At 34.7% G+C, this 20127-nt stretch overlaps 2 protein-coding genes across 2 annotated transcripts; both read left to right on the top strand.

Annotated features, from left to right (window-relative positions):
* Window positions 1-9704: 9704 nt before the first annotated feature.
* LOC144565462 (uncharacterized) lies at window positions 9705-10911 on the top strand. The gene is made up of 2 exons (XM_078315228.1): window positions 9705-10433; window positions 10534-10911. Exons 1-2 carry the CDS (start codon window positions 9825-9827, stop codon window positions 10768-10770), a joined length of 846 nt encoding a protein of 281 aa, XP_078171354.1. The 5' UTR covers window positions 9705-9824; the 3' UTR covers window positions 10771-10911.
* A 3816-nt stretch (window positions 10912-14727) lies between these two features.
* LOC144552643 (uncharacterized) lies at window positions 14728-19196 on the top strand. Its single transcript, XM_078300666.1, has 4 exons — window positions 14728-14842; window positions 14937-15034; window positions 15109-15273; window positions 19176-19196. Exons 1-4 carry the CDS (start codon window positions 14728-14730, stop codon window positions 19194-19196), a joined length of 399 nt encoding a protein of 132 aa, XP_078156792.1.
* Window positions 19197-20127: the final 931 nt, after the last annotated feature.

The following is a 20127-nucleotide window of genomic DNA, read 5'->3' as shown; positions in this document are numbered from 1 at the left end:
TTTCATAAACCATATTTAATAAAACAAATTTTACGGAATGATTATTTTTTTTTTCAAAAACAATAACGACCATATGGTTCCTACAATCTCTAAAATTGCATTTTTTTTTCAGACCGTATGGTCCATACGGTCTTACATTTTTTTTCTTTTTCTTTTTTTTTTAAGAAAAACATAAATTTTAAAAAAAATTAAATTTTTTTTATTTTTGTATTAAAATATTAGAAATATTGAATATATTTCTTTGAAAATAGATGAAATATAATATAATTTGATTTATTAGAAAGACTGCAACAAATAACCCGGATCAATATTTTTCAGATCGGATTTTTCGCGGCTGTAAGAAAAAATTAATATATTTATTTATGTGTTATTGGAAAAAAATAAAAATGCTTCGATTCTGAGTTATTGATCCCGGTTCAAAAGTCACTTCTAGGTAATTCAGAAAATATTGTGATCCCTCTAGTACATTTAATTTATGAAAAGTGGTATCTATTTTTGAAAAAAAAATAAAAACTTTAAGTTATTTAATAATTGTTATTCAAAAAGAATTATCAAAACAGATACAACTTTTTATAAATTAAATGTCCTAGAATGATCACAATATTTTCTGGATTATCTAGAAGTGACTTTTGAACTGGGATCAATAACTCAGAATCTAAGCATTTTTATTTTTTTCCAATAACACATAAAGAAATATATTAATTTTTCTTACAGCCGCAAAAAATTCGATCTGAAAAATATTGATCCGGGTTATTTGTTGCAGTTTTTCTAATAAATCAAATTATATCATGTTTCATCTATTTTCAAAGAAATATATTCAATATTTCTAATATTTTAATACAAAAAATTTAAAAAAATTTAAAAATTTAAAAAAATTATGTTTTTTTTTAAAAGAAAAAAAAAAAAAAAAAGGTAAGACCGTATGGTCCATACGGTCTGAAAAAATACAATTTTAGAGACCGTAGGGACCATACGGTCCTTATGGTTTTTGAAAAAAAAAAACCAATCATATTGGTTCCGTAAAATTCATTTTATTAATTATGGTCTATGAAAAAAATTCTTCATTTTGTGCGTGGCGTGGTAGTTTTATTATATTTCAGATTTAGAGAGAGCAAACTGCACTAATCTATCGTTTGATGTCTCTAGGAGTGTCGATGGCACCCTTTTATTCGTTTATTTGATTCGCATTGTATTCAATAGGTATGATTAATATATTTTTTTTCTAAATTTATCATGTATGTATAAAAAAAAATTTGTTATCTAAACATATAAGAGTATAAGTAAAACCTATTTCGTGTCCGTTATTTCATCGGATAATTATAAAAAAAGTATATATATTATATGAGGAGGGATCAAGTTATAATAATTTTTGAGTTACAACAAATTACAACAACTATTTTTTACATTTTCAAAGTCCAAATCGTCAATCCAAACCGTTAGATGTGATCTCTACAATAAAATGTGCTTGGAGACCAAATTTTATATTTTTTGAAATTTTTTTACTATTTATTAAGATGGGTACAAAATTCAATGGTCTGAATTTGACTAGTTTTTGTATCCATCTTAATAAATAGTAAAAAAATTCCAAAAAATGTAAAATTTGGTCTCCAAGCACATTTTATTGTAGAGATCACATCTAACGGTTTGGATCGACGATTTGGACTTTGAAAATGTAGAAAATGGTTATTGTAACTCAAAAATTGTTGTAACTTGATTCCTCCTCATATTATATATGAGGAGGGATCAAGTTACAACACTTGAAAGTTACAACAAAGTTACAACATTATTTTTTTTCATTTTCAAAGTCCAAATCGTCGATCCAAACCGTTAGATATTCAATCTATATTAAAATGTGCTTGCAGACCAAATTTTACATTTTTTGAAATTTTTTTGCTATTTATTAAGATGGGTACAAAATTGCTGTTTTTATTAAAATTCTGCACCATTAAAAAACAGCAATTTTGTACCCATCTTAATAAATAGCAAAAAAATTTCAAAAATTGTAAAATTTGGTCTGCAAGCACATTTTAATATAGATTGAATATCTAACGGTTTGGATCGACGATTTGGACTTTGAAAATGAAAAAAAATGATGTTGTAACTTTGTTGTAACTTTCAAGTGTTGTAACTTGATCCCTCCTCATTATATATATATATATATATATATTAATATCCTTCAACTTCTTGATCTTTTTGAAAAATGTATTTTATTAAAAAAATTAGAATTTGGATAATTAATCATCTTAACTATGTAGTTGTGTTATACTTAATTAACCATTAAAGCAGATAAATAAAACAAATCTTTATACATTTAAAACATGTATATATGTTTGTATATATATTTGAAAGTAAATAATAAAAATAATAAAAATATTTGTAAGAATAATTTGTAACGGATACGAATATAAAAATGCTTCTACCGAACTCTTATCGTATCAGTTGACACCCCTAGTTTTAAGTCTAATTTTTTTTTCCTTTAAACTATTATGAGAAAATTGACGTTGAAGAGCTTTTTTTTATCTTTAACTCAAAAAGGAATCTTTTGAGTTTGTACATCTGGTCCATCTGATCAGCTTTAAAAACCGTGTAAATGAAATCCACATTAATATTGAAGACTCCTATATTTTAGGCGGCGGTCGGATGGACTCTGTTACAATAAGAGAGCCAATATCTATTAACTCAAAAGATGCTTTTTTGAGTTCATGCAGACGATGCAGATAGGGGTGTCAATGGTACGGTACGGGTCGGGTGGAGACATTTTCATATCCATACCCATTAAAATTGGCTTTACCCATACCCTACCCATATCCATTAAAAATTGATCTTACCCTACCCTACCCTTACCCGTTAATATTATCGGGTAACGAAACAGTAGCGGGTGAATAACGGATAATACTAGTATAATAATTAGTTTTATTATATTTTACAAATTAAACATCAAAAAATCATTCATTTCACATATACATAATTGCATTTCTAATAAAAAAAAATGTGCAATGAATTCCAACTAAATTATTTTTTATAAAGAATAAAAATTCAAAAACACGAATATAAATTTAAGTGGGTTGGAAATTGAATTGAATATACATTTAAGTGGGTTATAAATTGAATTGAATATATATTTAGATTTTATAATTACTCTATAGGGTAACAGGTACGAAATAGTCATTACCCATATCCTTACTCATTTATTTAACGAAAAAAAATAATTACCTATACCCAATAAGCTAACGAAAATTTTTTTTACTCATACCCGCTTTATCGAATACGATACGGGTCGGATAAACGGCTAAAAAGGTACCATTGACACCCCTAGATGCGGACTCGAAAAAGTGAAGGAAGTCAAGGTCAAGGAGAGGAGATAAGCTTGGTGGGGATGCGAATTAAATATTGATACAATTTAGAAGAAATCACATCAGATTACTTTGGGATACTTTGTGACTACCCCATAGGAGTTTTTTAAAAAGTGAATGGCGCACTATTTTTTTAAAAATATTATCATAATTGGCAAAATACACTATATTGCAAACACAGTAATAACGATTGCTCTTGGTAGCACGTTCAAATGGTTGTTAGGATATAAAGATTTTGTTAAGTATTCTCAGTCCTGGCTAGGCTCAGTAACCAGGAAATCATTTAACAATAAATAAGAAAGGAATCTACAAACCACTACAAATCCAGGTCGATCGGAGGCGGAAATTTTTTATCAGTAGAAATTAATAAAAAGTAAGAGAGAGAAATAGAAAGAGTACAATAGTTCTTATATTAGTAAAAACATCAGTACGAATTCTATTGATCTTAAAAGTCTCAAACTTTGGAATACGGACACCAATCCTAACTTTGGAACGGATGCTCAAGGTGTAAACTCTAATTCAATTTTTTTGATCGGTAAAATCAAAATCGATACAAACAATAGGAATATTAATTAAATATGATATGTACTATTCTCATATAAAGAAACAGGGTTTCATTAAAATAAAAAAAGTGCTTCAAAGTTTAGAACGGTAAGAAAATTACCAATCTAAATTCAAACTTTTCTACCCCTGTTGTAAATCTGTAACATTTCGTGTTATGATGGACAAATTAAAAAAAATAAGAAAATATTTAGGACCGTGAAATCTATACTGTTTCAAACTCTTTTAATTTTTAAAATCGATAAAATTCATAATGATCTTTCTACCAATAAAAATAGTGTACTTGGTTTCTCTCTCTTCTTTTCTATTAATTTCTACGGAAAAAAGTTTTCCGTTGGAGACTGCTGGTGAATAAAGATATTTTGATGTTATGGTATAAAAGGCACGTACTGATCAGGCCATCAGGGTACCTAAACGCGATGGTTGATTAGTTGTTATCAACTAATATCAAACTCACATGCCACACGATAATATCGGATAGGTCAATCAATGTTCAGAGAAGTCAAAAATGGTAACTTATCGATAAAAACGAGCATATATACATCTGACACTCATTGGCTGTCTTCATATATAAGATAGCACAGTACCTAAACAACTATATATTGAACGCCATATGGCACCCTCGTAGCCTCTCAGCCAAGGTAAAGTCTTTATCTGTGGAAGGATATTACGAAAGATTACCTGGAACTGGAAGTGCTCTAATTAATACACGAGAGGACATGCCATGGTAATGAGCCGTGTCAAATCTGTGCTGGTGAATGAGAAAGTGTTGTGCATGTCTTGTCGTGTATTGCAAGGCGAGAAATAGGAATTCACATCCTCTCCATTAATTACCTGATAAGGGAATCTTTTATAATTAGTAGATCTGGACCGTTCTTTTTCACTTGATACGAATCTCAAAGCCCAATAATACTGCCCCGTGTGTTAGTCTGAATTCCAAACCAGTTGAGATTTAATCTCAAACTGTAAAAGTGGGATATCCTCTACAGTATCTGGGAGGATACGAATCCGAGAAATAAGTGTCAGTGGAGGAAGCGTATCATTTGCGGAGTCGTTCCGTGCGGAGCTTTTAATCTGGTCCGTTCGTTTCAGATCGGACGAACGAGATTAAAAGCTCCGCAAATTTTGAGAATTTTTTTTTTATTCGGGCAAGATTTGATATGTTCCGTCCAATCTGAAACGAACGGACCAGATTAACAGTTCTGCACGGAACAACTCTGCAGATTAGGGCTGGCAAAAAAATTCGAGGTTCGTGATTCGATTCGAGTTTGATTCGGGTTTGATTCGAGTTTAATTCGATTCGAAATGGGTTCGAATTGAAACGAACCAAACCAGGTTCGGTTCGGAATTAATTCAAACCAAACCCAAATCTAGCCTGGTTCGATCGAAATGGGTTCGATCATTTTTATGGTTCGAATCTCATAATAACATCGGCCGTCCATTTACCTGATGAAATTAAAATCCAAGATAGAGAGAGTCATAATTTAACTTAGCCGACACTCCCTCGCTCTCAAATCTCAATAACCTAGTTCTCTCTCCACCTCTCCCTAACTCACTCTCCCTCTAGCTCTAAAATCTAGCTGACGCTCTCGGCGACTGGCTGTCTCTCCGGCTGTCACTCCTCTCTCTGTCTCTCCTCTTTCTTCGGTCGTCTCTCATAGTTCATACCAGGAAAGCCGTCTCTGATGTATTTTTTCATGAACATTTTTTCAACTTAAAAACACTCATTTCATAGTTCATACCGGTAAAAGGAAGCCATGTGAATTGTCCCGCGAGAAAAAATTAATGTATAAACTACCGCTATAACTAGGACTGCTAAAAAATAATTTAGTTCGTGATTCGATTCGAAAAATGTGTAGTTCGAAATGGGTTCGGTTCGAAACGAATCAAACCAGGTTCGGTTCGAAATTAATTCAAACCAAACTCAAACCTAAGGTAAGTTCGGTTCGGTTCGGTTCGTTGCCACCCCTACTGCAGATGATACTATTTCTGCCAGTGGATACCATACGGATGAGGAGACATTTACATATTTATATCTTTATAAAATTAGTCATACCGATATCTTATTCTTATCCATAAAAATAATAAATAATTCTCGAATAAATTGATTGTTTATATAATTTAATCCAAAACTATATATAATATTGATTGCCTGATTGCCTCTATAACAAATAAATAAATAAATAAATAAAATTAAACACATCATGTATATAATATTGATTGCCTCTATAACAAATAAATAAAATTAAACACATCATGTATATAATATTGATTGCCTCTATTTTTTGTATCTCAAGTTCTCTACTTTTAAAATCTTAATAACTTAATATCTATAATCTAAATACCAAAATAGAATCTATTGATCTATATTATTTTCTCTGTGCATATGTAAAAGATTATAATATTTAAATTAATTTGTTTTAATTGTTATCAAGCTTACAAAAATTAATATATTGATGTGAACAATTTCTAGACGTTAATTTTTCAACTTAATAATTCATAAAAAAACAAATTAGAAAGATAATTGTTTACGTTCACGTGGATAAAATAATATAGATCACATCTAACAATTTTTTTTGACATATATACAAGTTTTATAATTTTTGTTATTAAAAAAAATTAAAAAATAGAGGTCTGATGGATGTACGAAAATGGAGGCATTTGAACACTTTCTCATTATTAAATAAAGAAATTAATATAAAATATTGTATGAATATTTTTTTCATAAATTAATTACTAATTAATAAACTATATAAAATGTTGAATAAATTCATTTTATCACAAATACTAAACATAAAATTTATACAAAATTTTGTATAAATCAATCTGGTTATATTTTTTATACTTATATATACAAAAATAATAATAATCACATATAATTTAATATTTATCAATTATTGTATATGATAATGTATACCGAGCAGTTTTATACTTTTATCTGTATTATTAAGCTAACCAAAAAAATCTTATCCATATTCATATTCATTGAGATAACGAATAAAATTCTTATATATCGATCTTATCGACTACGTACGATTGAATAAACGGATAAATAAATGTCATCAAGGCGAGAAATTAAGGAGATACGAAACAACATTCTCATTGGCTCTACGTATACGCCACATCTTCTCATACAACATCATAATCTGACTCCTAATTCGTCGTTCTTTTAGCAACCTCTTAATCTGTCATCGATCACAATGCAACTAAACTCTTCTGGTAAGAATGAGACAATATCTACAAAGATATATAAAAATTAATAGTTCATTTAAAATAATATTTGGTGAATGTAAGGGTGTAGGGTTTTGAAAAATACCACAATAAATTATCACCAACGATTTAGTTCAAGCAAACCTGCAGTAAATTAAAGTGGACCAACTTTCACCAATTGTTCAAATATAAAAACAGCTGGTGATGCCTGATGAGTGTGTATTCAGTATTTACCATTATTATTTTTTAAGAAAAGGTAATATTTTCCATACTATGATAATTTTCAGAAAATTTTCCCAATGAATTGGACCACTTCTAATGCGTTTTCAGAAAAATGATTTACATAGTTATGTTTATAGAATTTAAAAAACAGTTTACAGTATTCAATGAAATAGTTTACTGAGTTTAAAGTGGTCTCATGTTAGTTGCTAGTTTTAAAAAGTCGCTAGAGAACTTCTACAAGTGGTCTCAGTGGTCTTGATTAAAGTACTACAAGTAGTCTAAGTGGTCCTGATCAAAACAATTAGTTAGACTGGGAATTTATTGGGAACCACACTATAATGAAAATCGCTAGTTTTGCAGAATTCATTGTCATAGTTTACATAATTGAGTATCAAAGATTACAAAATTAATAGAAGATATTTACAGACACTTTTCAAGTTTGAAAAGTCGTTTGAAAATTTCTACAAATGATCATAGTGGTCATGGTCAAAGTACTACTACAAGTGGTCCAAATGGTCCAAGTAGTTCTAGTCAAAACAGTTAGACTACATGTTTATTGGAGACTACAATATAATGAAAAGTCACTAGTTTTTATATAATTCATGAAATCGGTTTACAGGATTGAATAATTAATGGAGTTTACATAATTATTAGAAAAGGTTTACAAACATTTTTGAGTTGCATCCTAAGATTTTTCAGAAATTAATGTTCAGAAACTGTTAATAGCTTCCTTATTTTTTTTTTCATTCAAAAATTTAGGCTGTGCTTCAGAATCGATACTCGTAGAGGAAGGGACGGGAGGAAGAGAAATGAGAGTTCTTCCACTCCGAATAGTAATTTCTACACATCAGGGGTGACAAATTTCGTCGAAAATCAACACCAAGCCTCTCTTCTTCCCTCTGTTTCCTCTCTGTTTCCCCTCTTCTGAAGCAGATGAACAATGTGAGCAGTCCGACAATCAACGGATTTCTCCTTCCTTCCCTTTCATAAAAGGCTTCTCCCTCTCTTTGAAGCACACTCTTAACAAATTTCTTGACCGTCCAGTTTTGATACCACTGCTGAACATAAAAATTGACAAAAAAAAAATGCTCTCTAAGCATTAGTTTGAATATAATATTACTCTTAAAATTTCTTTTCTTACGTTCTCTTTTCTTTTTCTTGCTTCGCTCTTATTAATTTCTAGCAGATCAGTATCTTTAAAATAATTTTAGCACGACAATTTTAAACTAAATAATCACACTTAATACCGTTAACTTTCCCTTAAACTTATTATACTACTAATAAAAATGAATTTACAATTGTACATACGCTTCCAAATATAATTAAGAAGATCTAAATAATTAATTCGTGTGAGAGATTCAAGAGAAACTTAAATTTAATATCCGATAAATTACGCTTGATCAATGATCAGCTTAATTATTTTCAATTTATAACTAGTTCAGCAATGCAGGTTATCCCTTAGACGATTCACTGAACCTAGACATATTTCTGAAGCAGTATGCATCTAGACGCATGAAGTAATCTCATTCTTTCTCTTTAAAACGCTTGTGTTCCCTCCAAAGTTCAAGTCTTCTTCCTCTCTTAACCTAACACAGTTACATCCTTATCGCATGCGATCATCTCAACACAATAAATGCTCGGAGGCATAGACCGATAGATCGACAGCTTGATCGGATTTCTGCTCTTACCATTTCAGCAAATTTCAATTATAATTTAGCCGACAAATGTCATCGGCATCGATCGATCAAACATTTTTGCGGCAGCATAAATCAGTTGAAGTATGTTATACTCTCTCTCTCTCTCTTTGAAATTAAGCTTTGCTAAAGCTGCGAAGTCATGAGTTTTCTTTTGAGCGTTTCTGTTGTTCTTTTCTTTTCTTTTATTAATTTAATTTCTCAAATACAATATATATATATAGTACAATTCTGAAGAATATGTCTAAATAAAATTATATTGAGTAAATTGGACGAAAATAAATAAAAAATGATACCCAAAGAAGGCAATGAAATAATGAAGATTTGAAGCAGATAAGAGAAGGTATATTGGTACAATCAGAAAGAATATTCCTCAACATCTATCTTGAATAAAAAGGTAAGACCGATAAAAAATTACTAGAATTATTTTAGTTTGTGGGACACTGTATTTGTATTTGCACCAATAAAGCAGAAGCATTAATTAATCTAGTCCCATTTATCCCAAATTACAGTATCGTGACAAACCTTTTCACAAACTGAAATCGGATATTCGGATCAATATATTTACAACTCCATTCCAATTATTCATGTTACATAATTAATGACCTCAGCATGTCGACATGCATGTACAAAAAAATAAACAATGAATTGAGCTCAATTTGTTCCGTTATAAATCTGTCAAACCCTAACTTAATATCCTCGCCTTTCTCTCACTCCTCAGCAGTTGAATCCTACAAAGAATTAGCGTATATATGATCACCAGTTGAACAGCACAAAATCCGCAATGAAGCCACTTAATGCGGATGCGAGGGCCCGCCTCAGCTACCTGAACGACTCTCATGATTGTAGCTACTCCACCAGCGGCAGTGAGCACGATTCACTTTCGTACCTCGTACATGAATTTTTTGAGAGTGAGTATGAGGTCGGCAAATCCACCTTGCATCCAACCTCTGAAGATGATTCAGACTGTGATACAGAATCTGGCTCGACTGATCGTGCAAAACAAGCAGCAGACGAGATAAGGAAGCTTCTAAAGCCAAGAAAAAAGCGAGATCCATTTCGCCTACAGTTATACTCTGATGTAGAGGAAGCAGTGGAAGCACTTGCCCCGCTCAAGGCGAACCGATCTGGTGTCAACCGAGCAGTTATGACTCGACTAAGAGAGAAAGGTTATGATTCTGGTCTTTGCAAGGCAAGGTGGGAGGGATCAAAAGGTCTTGCTCCAGGCAATTACGAGTATATTGACGTGATTCAAATGGCCATGGGTGGGAAAAATGAGAGATACATCGTTGATGTATATTTTGCTGCTGAGTCTGAGGTGGCAGGGCCGACTGATGAGTACCAAACTGTGTTGTCTGCACTGCCGGAAATGGCGTTGGTACAACAGGAAGAGGTAATGTGAAGTTGTGAACTTAAAATAAAAATTGATCAAATTCAATAACCAGTTGTCTTATTGTTCAAAATTAATTAAAGCTTTTTGTTCTGACTATCAGATGAGGCGAGTGTTGCGAATCATGGCGGATGAGGCGAAACGGTCGTTGAAGAATCGGGGTTTGAGTTTGCCGCCGTGGAGGAAGAAGCAATTTCTTATGGCCAAGTGGCTCGGTCCCTACAGACGTACCACAAATCCTGTGCCAGCATCAATGGGAATGGCACCAGCTGGATCTGATGTCAAGTGCCGTGCAGTCGGCTTTGCAGTGCCGCAATTGCATCGGCAACAATATGCATGATTGGTTCAGCCTTTGAGTGTATGGTGATCAGGTGATGCCATCCAATGGCTAGATTTGTTCGATGTTGTAGAGGATCTGACCACGGTGGGGCCGTGGGGCTTGGATTCAGGGTTATAGAATCATAGAAGGAATATGCGGCGAATTGTAGGAGGGCCGGGGTTGGTAGTGTGTTTTAGACCTTTAGCGCATATAAGTGATTGTTGGTGGTGACAACTTGTTTGAATATGTATATAATAGTACATATGTGAATTATGATGAAGAATTAAATGTAAATAGAGGGACGTGCCTTTTAATTGGCACTTTCTGCATAATAATTGTATAGCAATAGTCTGTACAGTTGTACGGTATTATTACAATATTTGTCTCGGCGCAACATCCAGTGACTAATTCTGCGGCGATTTTTATTAATATCCCTAAAACAAATCAAAATTTTAAAAATGCCCCTGTCTCCAAATTTTTATCAAATCTGCCCTGACCGCCTGGGCTTCAGGCGGCCCAAAAAAGCCCGTGAGGCGCCCCCCCATCTGGCGCCCCACTGCCCATCTAATAAACCCTAAACCCGTGAGCCCCTCCCCCTCCTCTCTGCCTCTTCTCCCCCTCCTCTCTGCCGAAAAAAACAGAAAAAAAAGAAAAAAAAGAAGAAGAAAGAAGCCCTGCCGAGTCGACCCCTCTCTGCCTCGCACCACGCTCGTCACTGCCTCGCGCCTCGATTCGCTTCTCTCTCGATCGAACAAGTGAGTTTTCTTCTTTTTGATTCGATTAGGATTTAGGGTTTCGGTTAAATGTGATTAAATGATGTAATGTGATTCGGTTTGGTTTGATTCGATGTTTAGGGTTAAATGTGAGTAATTAGTTGAATTGATTGAATTGGTCGAATTAGTTCGATTGGATTCTTGAATTAGATAGTTGAATTGCTTGATTGCTTAAATTAGATGCTTCAATTGCTTGAATTGGTTCAATTACTCGAATTGAGGATTATGATTTATGGTAAAATTGCTTGAATGTCATATGGTTCAATTTAGGGTTTATAGTTGTCAATTGTGAATTTATGGTAAAATTTAGGGTTTATAGTTAAATTTAGGGTTTATGTTTGTCAATATAGGGTTGAAATTTATGGTTCAAATGGTTGAACGGTTTAAGAATTTATTTTTTGGGTTTATGATTTAAAAATATGCATATTTATTTTTTGAAAATTATTTTTGTGATAGTTCATGAAAAATATGTATATATCAATACAAAATAATTTGAAGTAAAAGTAATTTTGTTTAAAAATGACATATATATATTTTTTATTGTAAGTAAATTGCATGTATATCTCATTTTTTTATTTTTAAAATTTAGGTCTGCAAAAATTTTGTGCGGTTTAAAATTTCAAAGAATTGCATGTATATCAAAATTGTGGACCATGCAAAAACAGTGATTTTCAATAAATCTAAAAAAAGTAAACCCAAAATAATTGCATGTAAATAAATTGCATGTGCATGTATATGCATTTTTTTTGTTTAAAAATTAATTTTGTTTTTTGTAAAATTTTTTTTTTTACAAAAAAAATGCATATACATGCAAAATTAATTTTGTAAAAAAATTGCATATACACCCAAAAAGTAAACCCAGAGTTGTATATGCATTTTTTTTTGTAAAGTTTATTTATCTTCAACAAAATTATTTTTTTTTATTAATATTTTTATTAAAGTTTATTTATATACATTCAATTCTTATTAAAAAAAATTTATATAAATTGTATGTTTTGATTAATATTTTTTGGCAAATGTAGTATGCCTAAAGTTAGACGGTGGAGAGTACGAGCTGAGCCTGCAGAGGGTGCAGATCCTGTGGATCCGAGTGGAGCTGGCACGTCCTCGGTGGATCCGACTGGAGAGGGCCCGTCGTCGTATGATGATACGACTGGTAGGGGTTTTGAGGATCCGACTGGAGCGGATCCGTCGTCTCAGGCTGATTTTCCAGATGGTGTGCATGATCCTGACACATTTAGTCCTCTTCTATGGACCCATCATGTTAAGCACAGCGTCTCATTGGCATCTCTTGAGGTATGTGATTTTCATACTTAAAAAAATGACATTCTGTTGAGTTACTAAAAAAATGCACGATTTGAGTCTGACAAATTGATAATAAATACAGGATGATGTCATGCTTACGGTGAGGCACCGCAGGTCTGAGATTCCGTACGTCCCCCATAAAGAAATGCAGCGATACATCTTGAACCTCGGCTTGTATCAGCTTGCCACCATGCCGCAGAGTAGGATCGATGTGTCTCTGATGCAGGGTCTAGCGGAGAGATGGCGACCTGAGACTCATACATTTCATCTCCCGGTCGGGGAGATGACAGTCACCCTTGGTGATGTGAGCGCCTTATGGGATTTACGTATCGATGGCGACCCCATAGGTGGCATCTCAGACCAACCAGAGCTGCAGAGGATGATACCGGAGTTGTTAGGGTGTGATCCGAAGACTCTGCAGAAGAAATATAAGAAGAAGAAGGGGGAGGAGGAGTTTCGTTATTCCAGGTACTGCATTTCTCTAAAGGCACTCCGATCTCACTTCTTCCAGAATCAGATAGATGTTGATACTGATGACATTGAGGCGGTCAGGAGGTACTATTACACTCTTTAAATTAACTTAGTAGTTGCTCAACAGTCTCAATTATTTACATTGATTATTTTATATTGCAGGTATACTAGAGCATATGTGCTGGATTTGTGCGGTGCTGTCATGTTCGAGGATTCCAGCGGTGACGCGGTTCCGATGATGTACCTCTCCCTGCTGAGGGACCTGGAGAAAGAATCGAGATGGAACTGGGGTGGAGCTGTCCTCGCCCACTTATACAGAGGCCTCTGTCATGCTTGTCTGGTAAGTCTGTATTAATATACGTTGTTATTGAAGGATGGATAAGAAGCACCCAGATTTAATTGTAAGTTAAATTTTCAGGTCAAGAATAAACAGCTCTTTGGACCACTGCTTCTGCTTCAGCATTGGTCGTGGTCACATCTGCCCATAAACCGGCCAGTCGTACCATTGTCGCATCCCGATTGGGGAGGCCCTGAGCCAGCCAGATGCCCCGCATACGCCGCCATATGGGGCAGTCATCACGATCATGAAGAGAGGGGCAGGGGGATTTCTTATGTCCGGGGTCAGCTCCAGATGCTCCGAGATGGGAATATCGATTGGTTTCCGTATTGTGCATGGTATCAGCGCAGATGGCTGAGCCCGCTGACATTAGAGCAGACACATCTATGGTATTATCGGGGACCGGTCGTCTGTTTCTGGATAGTGGAGTATCATTACCCCGATCGGGTATCCCGACAGTTTGGCTTGGATGCTTTCATCCCGGAGCACCCGTTGATGGGCAAGGATGCTACCGACAAGTTCCACAAGTAAGTACCATCTACTTAATTAATTTTTAACTTTAATATATCCACTGTTTCTCTACTTTCTAATTAATTGCACTTGCAGAACGGCGCACACTAAGGCTAAAGTCGACTGGAGCCAGCATTTCGTCATGCAGTACAACTGGGCTCGACATCCGGAGCAGCACTTATGGAGCCCGCCAGATACTACATCGTTGGGTGCTGGTCCCGGGGATCTGAGATATGCCGTATGGTACCAGAGATGGGGCATGCCGTCAGTCTACCTGACAGGCCATTATGGCGAGACCCTACGACGTAGGCTGATGGATTCATCCAGCAATTATATGCCCTGGGGTCCGATCAATGCTCGCGCGGTAAGTAAAACCGAAACATACTTTAATTTTAAATTGCAAATCCAGATTACTTACTGTAGGCATAATCATGTTGTATGCAGCTGTTGACCGCTATGAGAGGAGTTGGAGACAGCTTGGCGTGCATGGCGAAGGATGCTTGGCGATATATAGGATGCCAGATGCTCGAGCACACTGCACCAATTGTGGAGACAGGCGGTTTTGAAGGCCGCCTCGTTGGCATGCTGCGCGATGCTGGGGAGAACATCAATTGGCGGGAGATACAGTCTGCACCGCGAAATCCAGATTATCAACGAGTCCCTGTCTACGGCGATGAGATGCCGCAAGCTCCTGCAGGTAATTACAAGTTAATATTAAAAGTACAACACACACAATATTCGTATTTTCGTTGAATTGTTCGTTCTAACTCAGTTAACTTCCAATTATGCAGCTGATGACTCAGGTTGGGCGTTCCACGACTGGGTGCTGAATACCCAAGGATGGGATGCTTATAAAAATAAATACGGAGTTGCAGTAGAGCTTGGCACGGTCAGTCGCCAATTATACCATTATTTGTTGCAGAGTTCTTTGTATGTAGCAAAACTAACATTATTTTAATCTAGGATGGAGCACCTCGTTGGAATGCCGATCCCATATTTAGCATAAATGAGCTGGACCCGGCAGATACAGATGCAGAGGCGTATGGCTCCCACAGACCACGATATGGAGTGGAGATGGAGCATGACTTTGAGGCTGGTGGGAGTTCATCTCAGACTGCAGATGGCTTTGTCTCTGCATTATTTGGCACACCGCCTCCTTCCACGTATTCTGCAAGCTGGGAGCAAGATCCATGGGAGCTGCGTACACAGCCCGCCAATGCAGAGTCAGCTGCTGGATTTGATCCATGGGCAGCCAGGACAGGTACGCAGTACATGTATACGGGGGACGAGGATGAGGATATGGGGGACGATGAGGAGGATTTGGGAGAGGATGCATTACGAGATGTGAGTCCGCAGAGGCGCGTGCAGCCGCACAGGCATGGCAAGGGCGTAGCGGCTCCTAGGTTGTCTCTATCCGGAAGGAGACGAAGATGATGATTGTAGAGTTTTTGTTTATTGTGATATATTTCTGACTGTAGTATTTTGACTATGGGACTGCTGTATTATGTTGACATTACGTTTTTTTATTTTATGTTCATGTTGGTATTATGTTGTTTGCACTTTGCATTTCATTATTATAACACAGTTCAACAATACAATTAAAGTTCAACAATACAATTAAAGTTCAACAATATAATTAAAAGCTTAACAGTATACTTCAAGTAATTACATTCAAACTAAGAAATTATATTCAAGTAATTACAATTTCTTCACTATTTGCGACCCACACTCCAAGCAGACCGCCTGTGACAGAGGCGGTTTGCTAGGGTCCTGACCGCCTGGGCCACGGGCGGTCCACTAGGGATGCCTATTTATTCATTTTTTTTCTCTCTCTTCTCACTCCAACATCAGTCTACCTTCCACCTCAAAGGCAGAAAGAAGGGAGAAAGCGCTCAAGGCGATTTCGGGCGATTTTCTGGGCGACTACAGCTACAGGTAATTTAAATATTTTTTAAATTATTCTTTAAATATTTTTGGTAATTATTTTTTAAATATTTCTTTTAATTATTTTTAAAATATTTATTTCAATTATTTTTTATATATTTTCTAATTATTTTCTAATTAGCCGTTGATTACTGTACAGATAGTATTTAATTACGCACATAATTAGTCTTTCTAATCAATTGTTGTCACTTGAAACCCTAGTTATAATGGCACCCAAAGTTGGAAAAAATAGAGGAAGAACTGAAACCGAACGCGAAGCAAAAAGAGCACTCATTAATAATTTTTGAACGGCTGAAGCCTACGCGATGAGGAATTTGGAAAGATTGTTTTCACCCAAAAATAAAGAAGCATTTCTGAGCACTCTTGATCCATCAATTAGAAAAATGCTGATGGAAGGCTGGGTGGACAGGGTCCCTCCACCTGGATGGGGACAGTGCTGCTTATGTGAGCTGAACGGAGATATGGTGGATATGTTCTTCTATTATAAATGTGGCAAAGCTGTTCATCCCAATTGCATGGACCCGCATGCAGATCTGCTGAACGACGCTCGTCTCACTACGTGGAAGTGTCCTGCGTGCGTCCGTCGGGCTGAGGAAAAAAAGGGAGCAAGCTCCTCGTCTCGTAAGGCTTAGACCCCAATTGTATGTTGTTGTAGTATTTTATGTTTTAACTGTAACGGTTTGTATAATTGATATTTGAACTGGTTGTTGCTGTATGAATTTTATGTTACCTTATTCTATGGACTCGACGGTACTGTATTATTTAGTAATGTATTTCAATTTTAAATTCCTGGATTTATTATGAATTTTAATCCGTTTTTCTTCACAAAATTCTTCAAATCAAAATTATAAGATCTATATAAAAAAACAAAAAACAAAAAAACCATGGGGCGCCCTTAGGGATGGCGCCTCACTTGCCTTATGAGGCGCCCCAGGGGGTGGCGCCTCATAGGGTATTTTGGGCCGCCCTGGGCCCAGGCGGTCAGGGCATTTTTAAAAAAAAAATTGGGAGCAGGGGCATTTTTAAAATTTTGATTTGTTTTAGGGATATTAATAAAAATCGCCGCTAATTTTGTGTTACATATGCAGAGATATACTAAAAAATGAGACATGCTACAAAAATGAGACAGTATCTGTGAGGATAAAAAAATATTATTGCCAAAAATACGTTGACAAAAACGTGCAATTTCTGAGCGTATCGGTACGGTATTATCAACAAATCAAAGCATCTACGACGATATCATTAACTAAAAAAGCTTTTATTTTCGCGGATATTGTTCTATTCTTGTAGTGTATATTACTCAATAATATTATAAAAATAAATTAAGTGGCTAAGAGAATTGTTTTATTTCCTAGTAAAAATGATCAGGTCCTAGAAGAGTTGGTTACATATTGATTTTAGGATTTTAACTATAATAAAACTCATGCTAAAAATAATTACATAATCGCTCTTTGTGGTATGTAACGGTATATAATTAATTAATACACAGCCTTATGGCTTTTTTTTAATTAAAAACCTGAACCCGTTTTATTGCCATGAAACATCAAAGTCTTACAATACCAAAAGAACAGAAAAAAGAAAACACAACAAAAAATGCATAGTTCACAAGCACCAAAAGAGATGTGCATATACAAGCACCGACAGTTCAAGTATCAGTAGCACAACATATATCTAAAGCTAATAAGCCACCTCTTAAGGGCTAGGATAATAGGGTAGCTTAATCAGAGCCTACACAGCCTAATGATATAGATTGAGTTTATAATATTCAAATATATAGCATCGACAATAATGTTTATTTTCTAACCATATCGTCGTGATTCTATAGAGGATTGGACAAGATAATTGCTCGTATGTATATGTACGACGACTGCCAAGTGTATAGGATTCAAATTTCTTGAGCATATATAAGCAATATTAATTGGGGCGAAGAACGGATAGTTGGTTAGAAGAACTTCAAGGTTGAAAGTTCGAATTCCACTTACGATTTCATACCTTTGCAAAGATTTAAAAAAAAAAAAGAGATAATCCCCTTCAATATTTTCTCAAATGCTAGCTTCTCCCTCACTTCCTTTGTGGCTACTCACATAAGCAAAGTCCAAGAAATTTGATCCATCTAATCCAAATTAAGAAGGTTTCATTGTCGCATTTTTTTTTTTTAGTGTAAGGTGGCAAGTTGTTATTTTACCAATTTTTATTGATAAAAAAGTATTTACAATGGTCATAAAAGACCGGGAAGGAAATAAAATCTATTTACATAGCACTCTAATCTTAACTAAAGTATGTGAATTGGCTTTGTCTTCTGAGAGAAAATTTTGTTGTTCCTCTCTCGCTAGATCGACCACAGAGTTGCTGCCCAACATATGTCCCACACTCTTTGTTGCGCCTTATCCATTGTCGCATTCTTGCGAGTGATAAATCCATCATAAGTTATTGTGCTAAGTTTATTGCATGGGCGTGCGCTTTAAAAGCATGTGTAGGTGCAAAGTACGTAATTAGGAGGCGGTCCGATGTACATCGGATTAATCACACCGATAGTTTTAAGATTTGTGATAATCAAACCACCACCACCCCCCCACCCCCCCCCCCCCCCCCCCCCCCCCCCCCCCCCGAAGCACTTGCTATCAAAACTGCCCTTATTTCTACATTAGTATCAAAGGATTTTAAATCCCAAATTAGGTTTTTCTTGACTGATTTAAAGGTTATGTAAAAACCTTTGGTCTGATCAGTAAAATTGTGTAATTACACCTTATCAGAAGGTATCAGAAGGTCTAAACGGTTAACGGAATGTTCTGTGATTTCTCCTTTGCTTCGCCCTCGGGCTTTTATGGGGAATTTAAAAGTTGTAATTTCGATCGTGATTTGGGCCCTGGGCCGAGATTGTTTCTTTAATTAATGACTAGTGGGCTACTATTTTGTAATTTAGGCCGAGATATGTAACAGATACTTAAAAATAAATGTGGGCTAATTTTCGCATATTCTGAAGACTATATTACTCCAGTCAAACAGATAATTTCTGAAAGAGGAAGTTCAAATAAATAACACTTAAATGCTAAATGGCTATGCTATTAATTTAATTCTCTTTTTAGATTTATGAGATGCATTTTTAAATCTTCGGAATCCACGTGAAAGGAGCATATATTCACTTGAATTAACTAAATGTTCATCAATCAATGCTTTATTGTGTGATTATCTATCAAAAAATTTTATGTTTTTCATGTTTCATTTATTTTACGATATTTGCCTCAATTTACAAAATAAAATTTCCAATACTATATGGTCGAAAAACAATTATACTATAAATGAACGAGATTAAAAAAAGGTCAAATCATACTATGAGGTCGTGTTTTAAGAAATGAATACACTTGAGAGCAATCATAAATTAATGATCCGAATAACAATATTTGAATTTTATTTCTCAATTTTTGCCCTCACACTTCAATATCTGACAGGTCCGCATCCCAGTGATTTCCTTATCGGTGCACAGTTTCAGGATATGGTGAGAATTCATATAGGTAGGAATTTAATGTCATTCACTGATTCACTTGTTTAAAGTTAAAGAGAGAGGATTCAAAAGAGATACGCAACTGTTCTTAGAATTGATTCATGTCTAATTAACCTGGCTATTATAATTTGAATTATAATGACTTTGAATTATATTTTTGAATAAAAATATCAATTTATTACGTTAAGAACTTTGAATTATAATTTTCGAATACAAATAATATATTGGACCATCTATAACAAAATTTTGATCATGGAATACTAATTAAAAAATAATTTAGCACAAACAAGCCAATATCACCCACCACGATCTAATATTAATCTGAACCAATTTTAGAATATCAGAACAAATTAACTTCAGCAATATCCTGTTCCAACATGATGTTTCTGTGTTGGAAGTTGGAACATGATGCTTTTTTTTTTTTTTTTCCAACACACAAACTCTGAAAATCGCTTGTAGTCAGTTCTGTTACGTAGAAATAATTCCAAATAGTTTCAAAGAAAATTATTTTCATGACAAAAATAAACCGATCAAAA

The sequence above is a fragment of the Carex rostrata genome, chromosome 1, assembly GCF_964058835.1.
Source record: "Carex rostrata chromosome 1, lpCarRost1.2, whole genome shotgun sequence".
Taxonomy (NCBI): Eukaryota; Viridiplantae; Streptophyta; class Magnoliopsida; order Poales; family Cyperaceae; genus Carex; species Carex rostrata.
The sequence above is the reverse complement of the archived record's forward strand: the minus strand, read 5'-3'. Positions and strand labels throughout refer to the sequence as shown.

Coding starts and splice junctions, on each gene's coding strand:
- LOC144565462 (XM_078315228.1), top strand. CDS start 9,825: ATGAAGCCACTTAATGCGGATGCGAGGGCCCGCCTCAGCTACCTGAAC. Junction 10,434..10,533: donor CGTTGGTACAACAGGAAGAG/GTAATGTGAAGT, acceptor TCTGACTATCAG/ATGAGGCGAGTGTTGCGAAT.
- LOC144552643 (XM_078300666.1), top strand. CDS start 14,728: ATGCTGCGCGATGCTGGGGAGAACATCAATTGGCGGGAGATACAGTCT. Junction 15,035..15,108: donor TTGCAGTAGAGCTTGGCACG/GTCAGTCGCCAA, acceptor ATTTTAATCTAG/GATGGAGCACCTCGTTGGAA. Junction 15,274..19,175: donor CTCAGACTGCAGATGGCTTT/GTCTCTGCATTA, acceptor TTCTCTTTTTAG/ATTTATGAGATGCATTTTTA.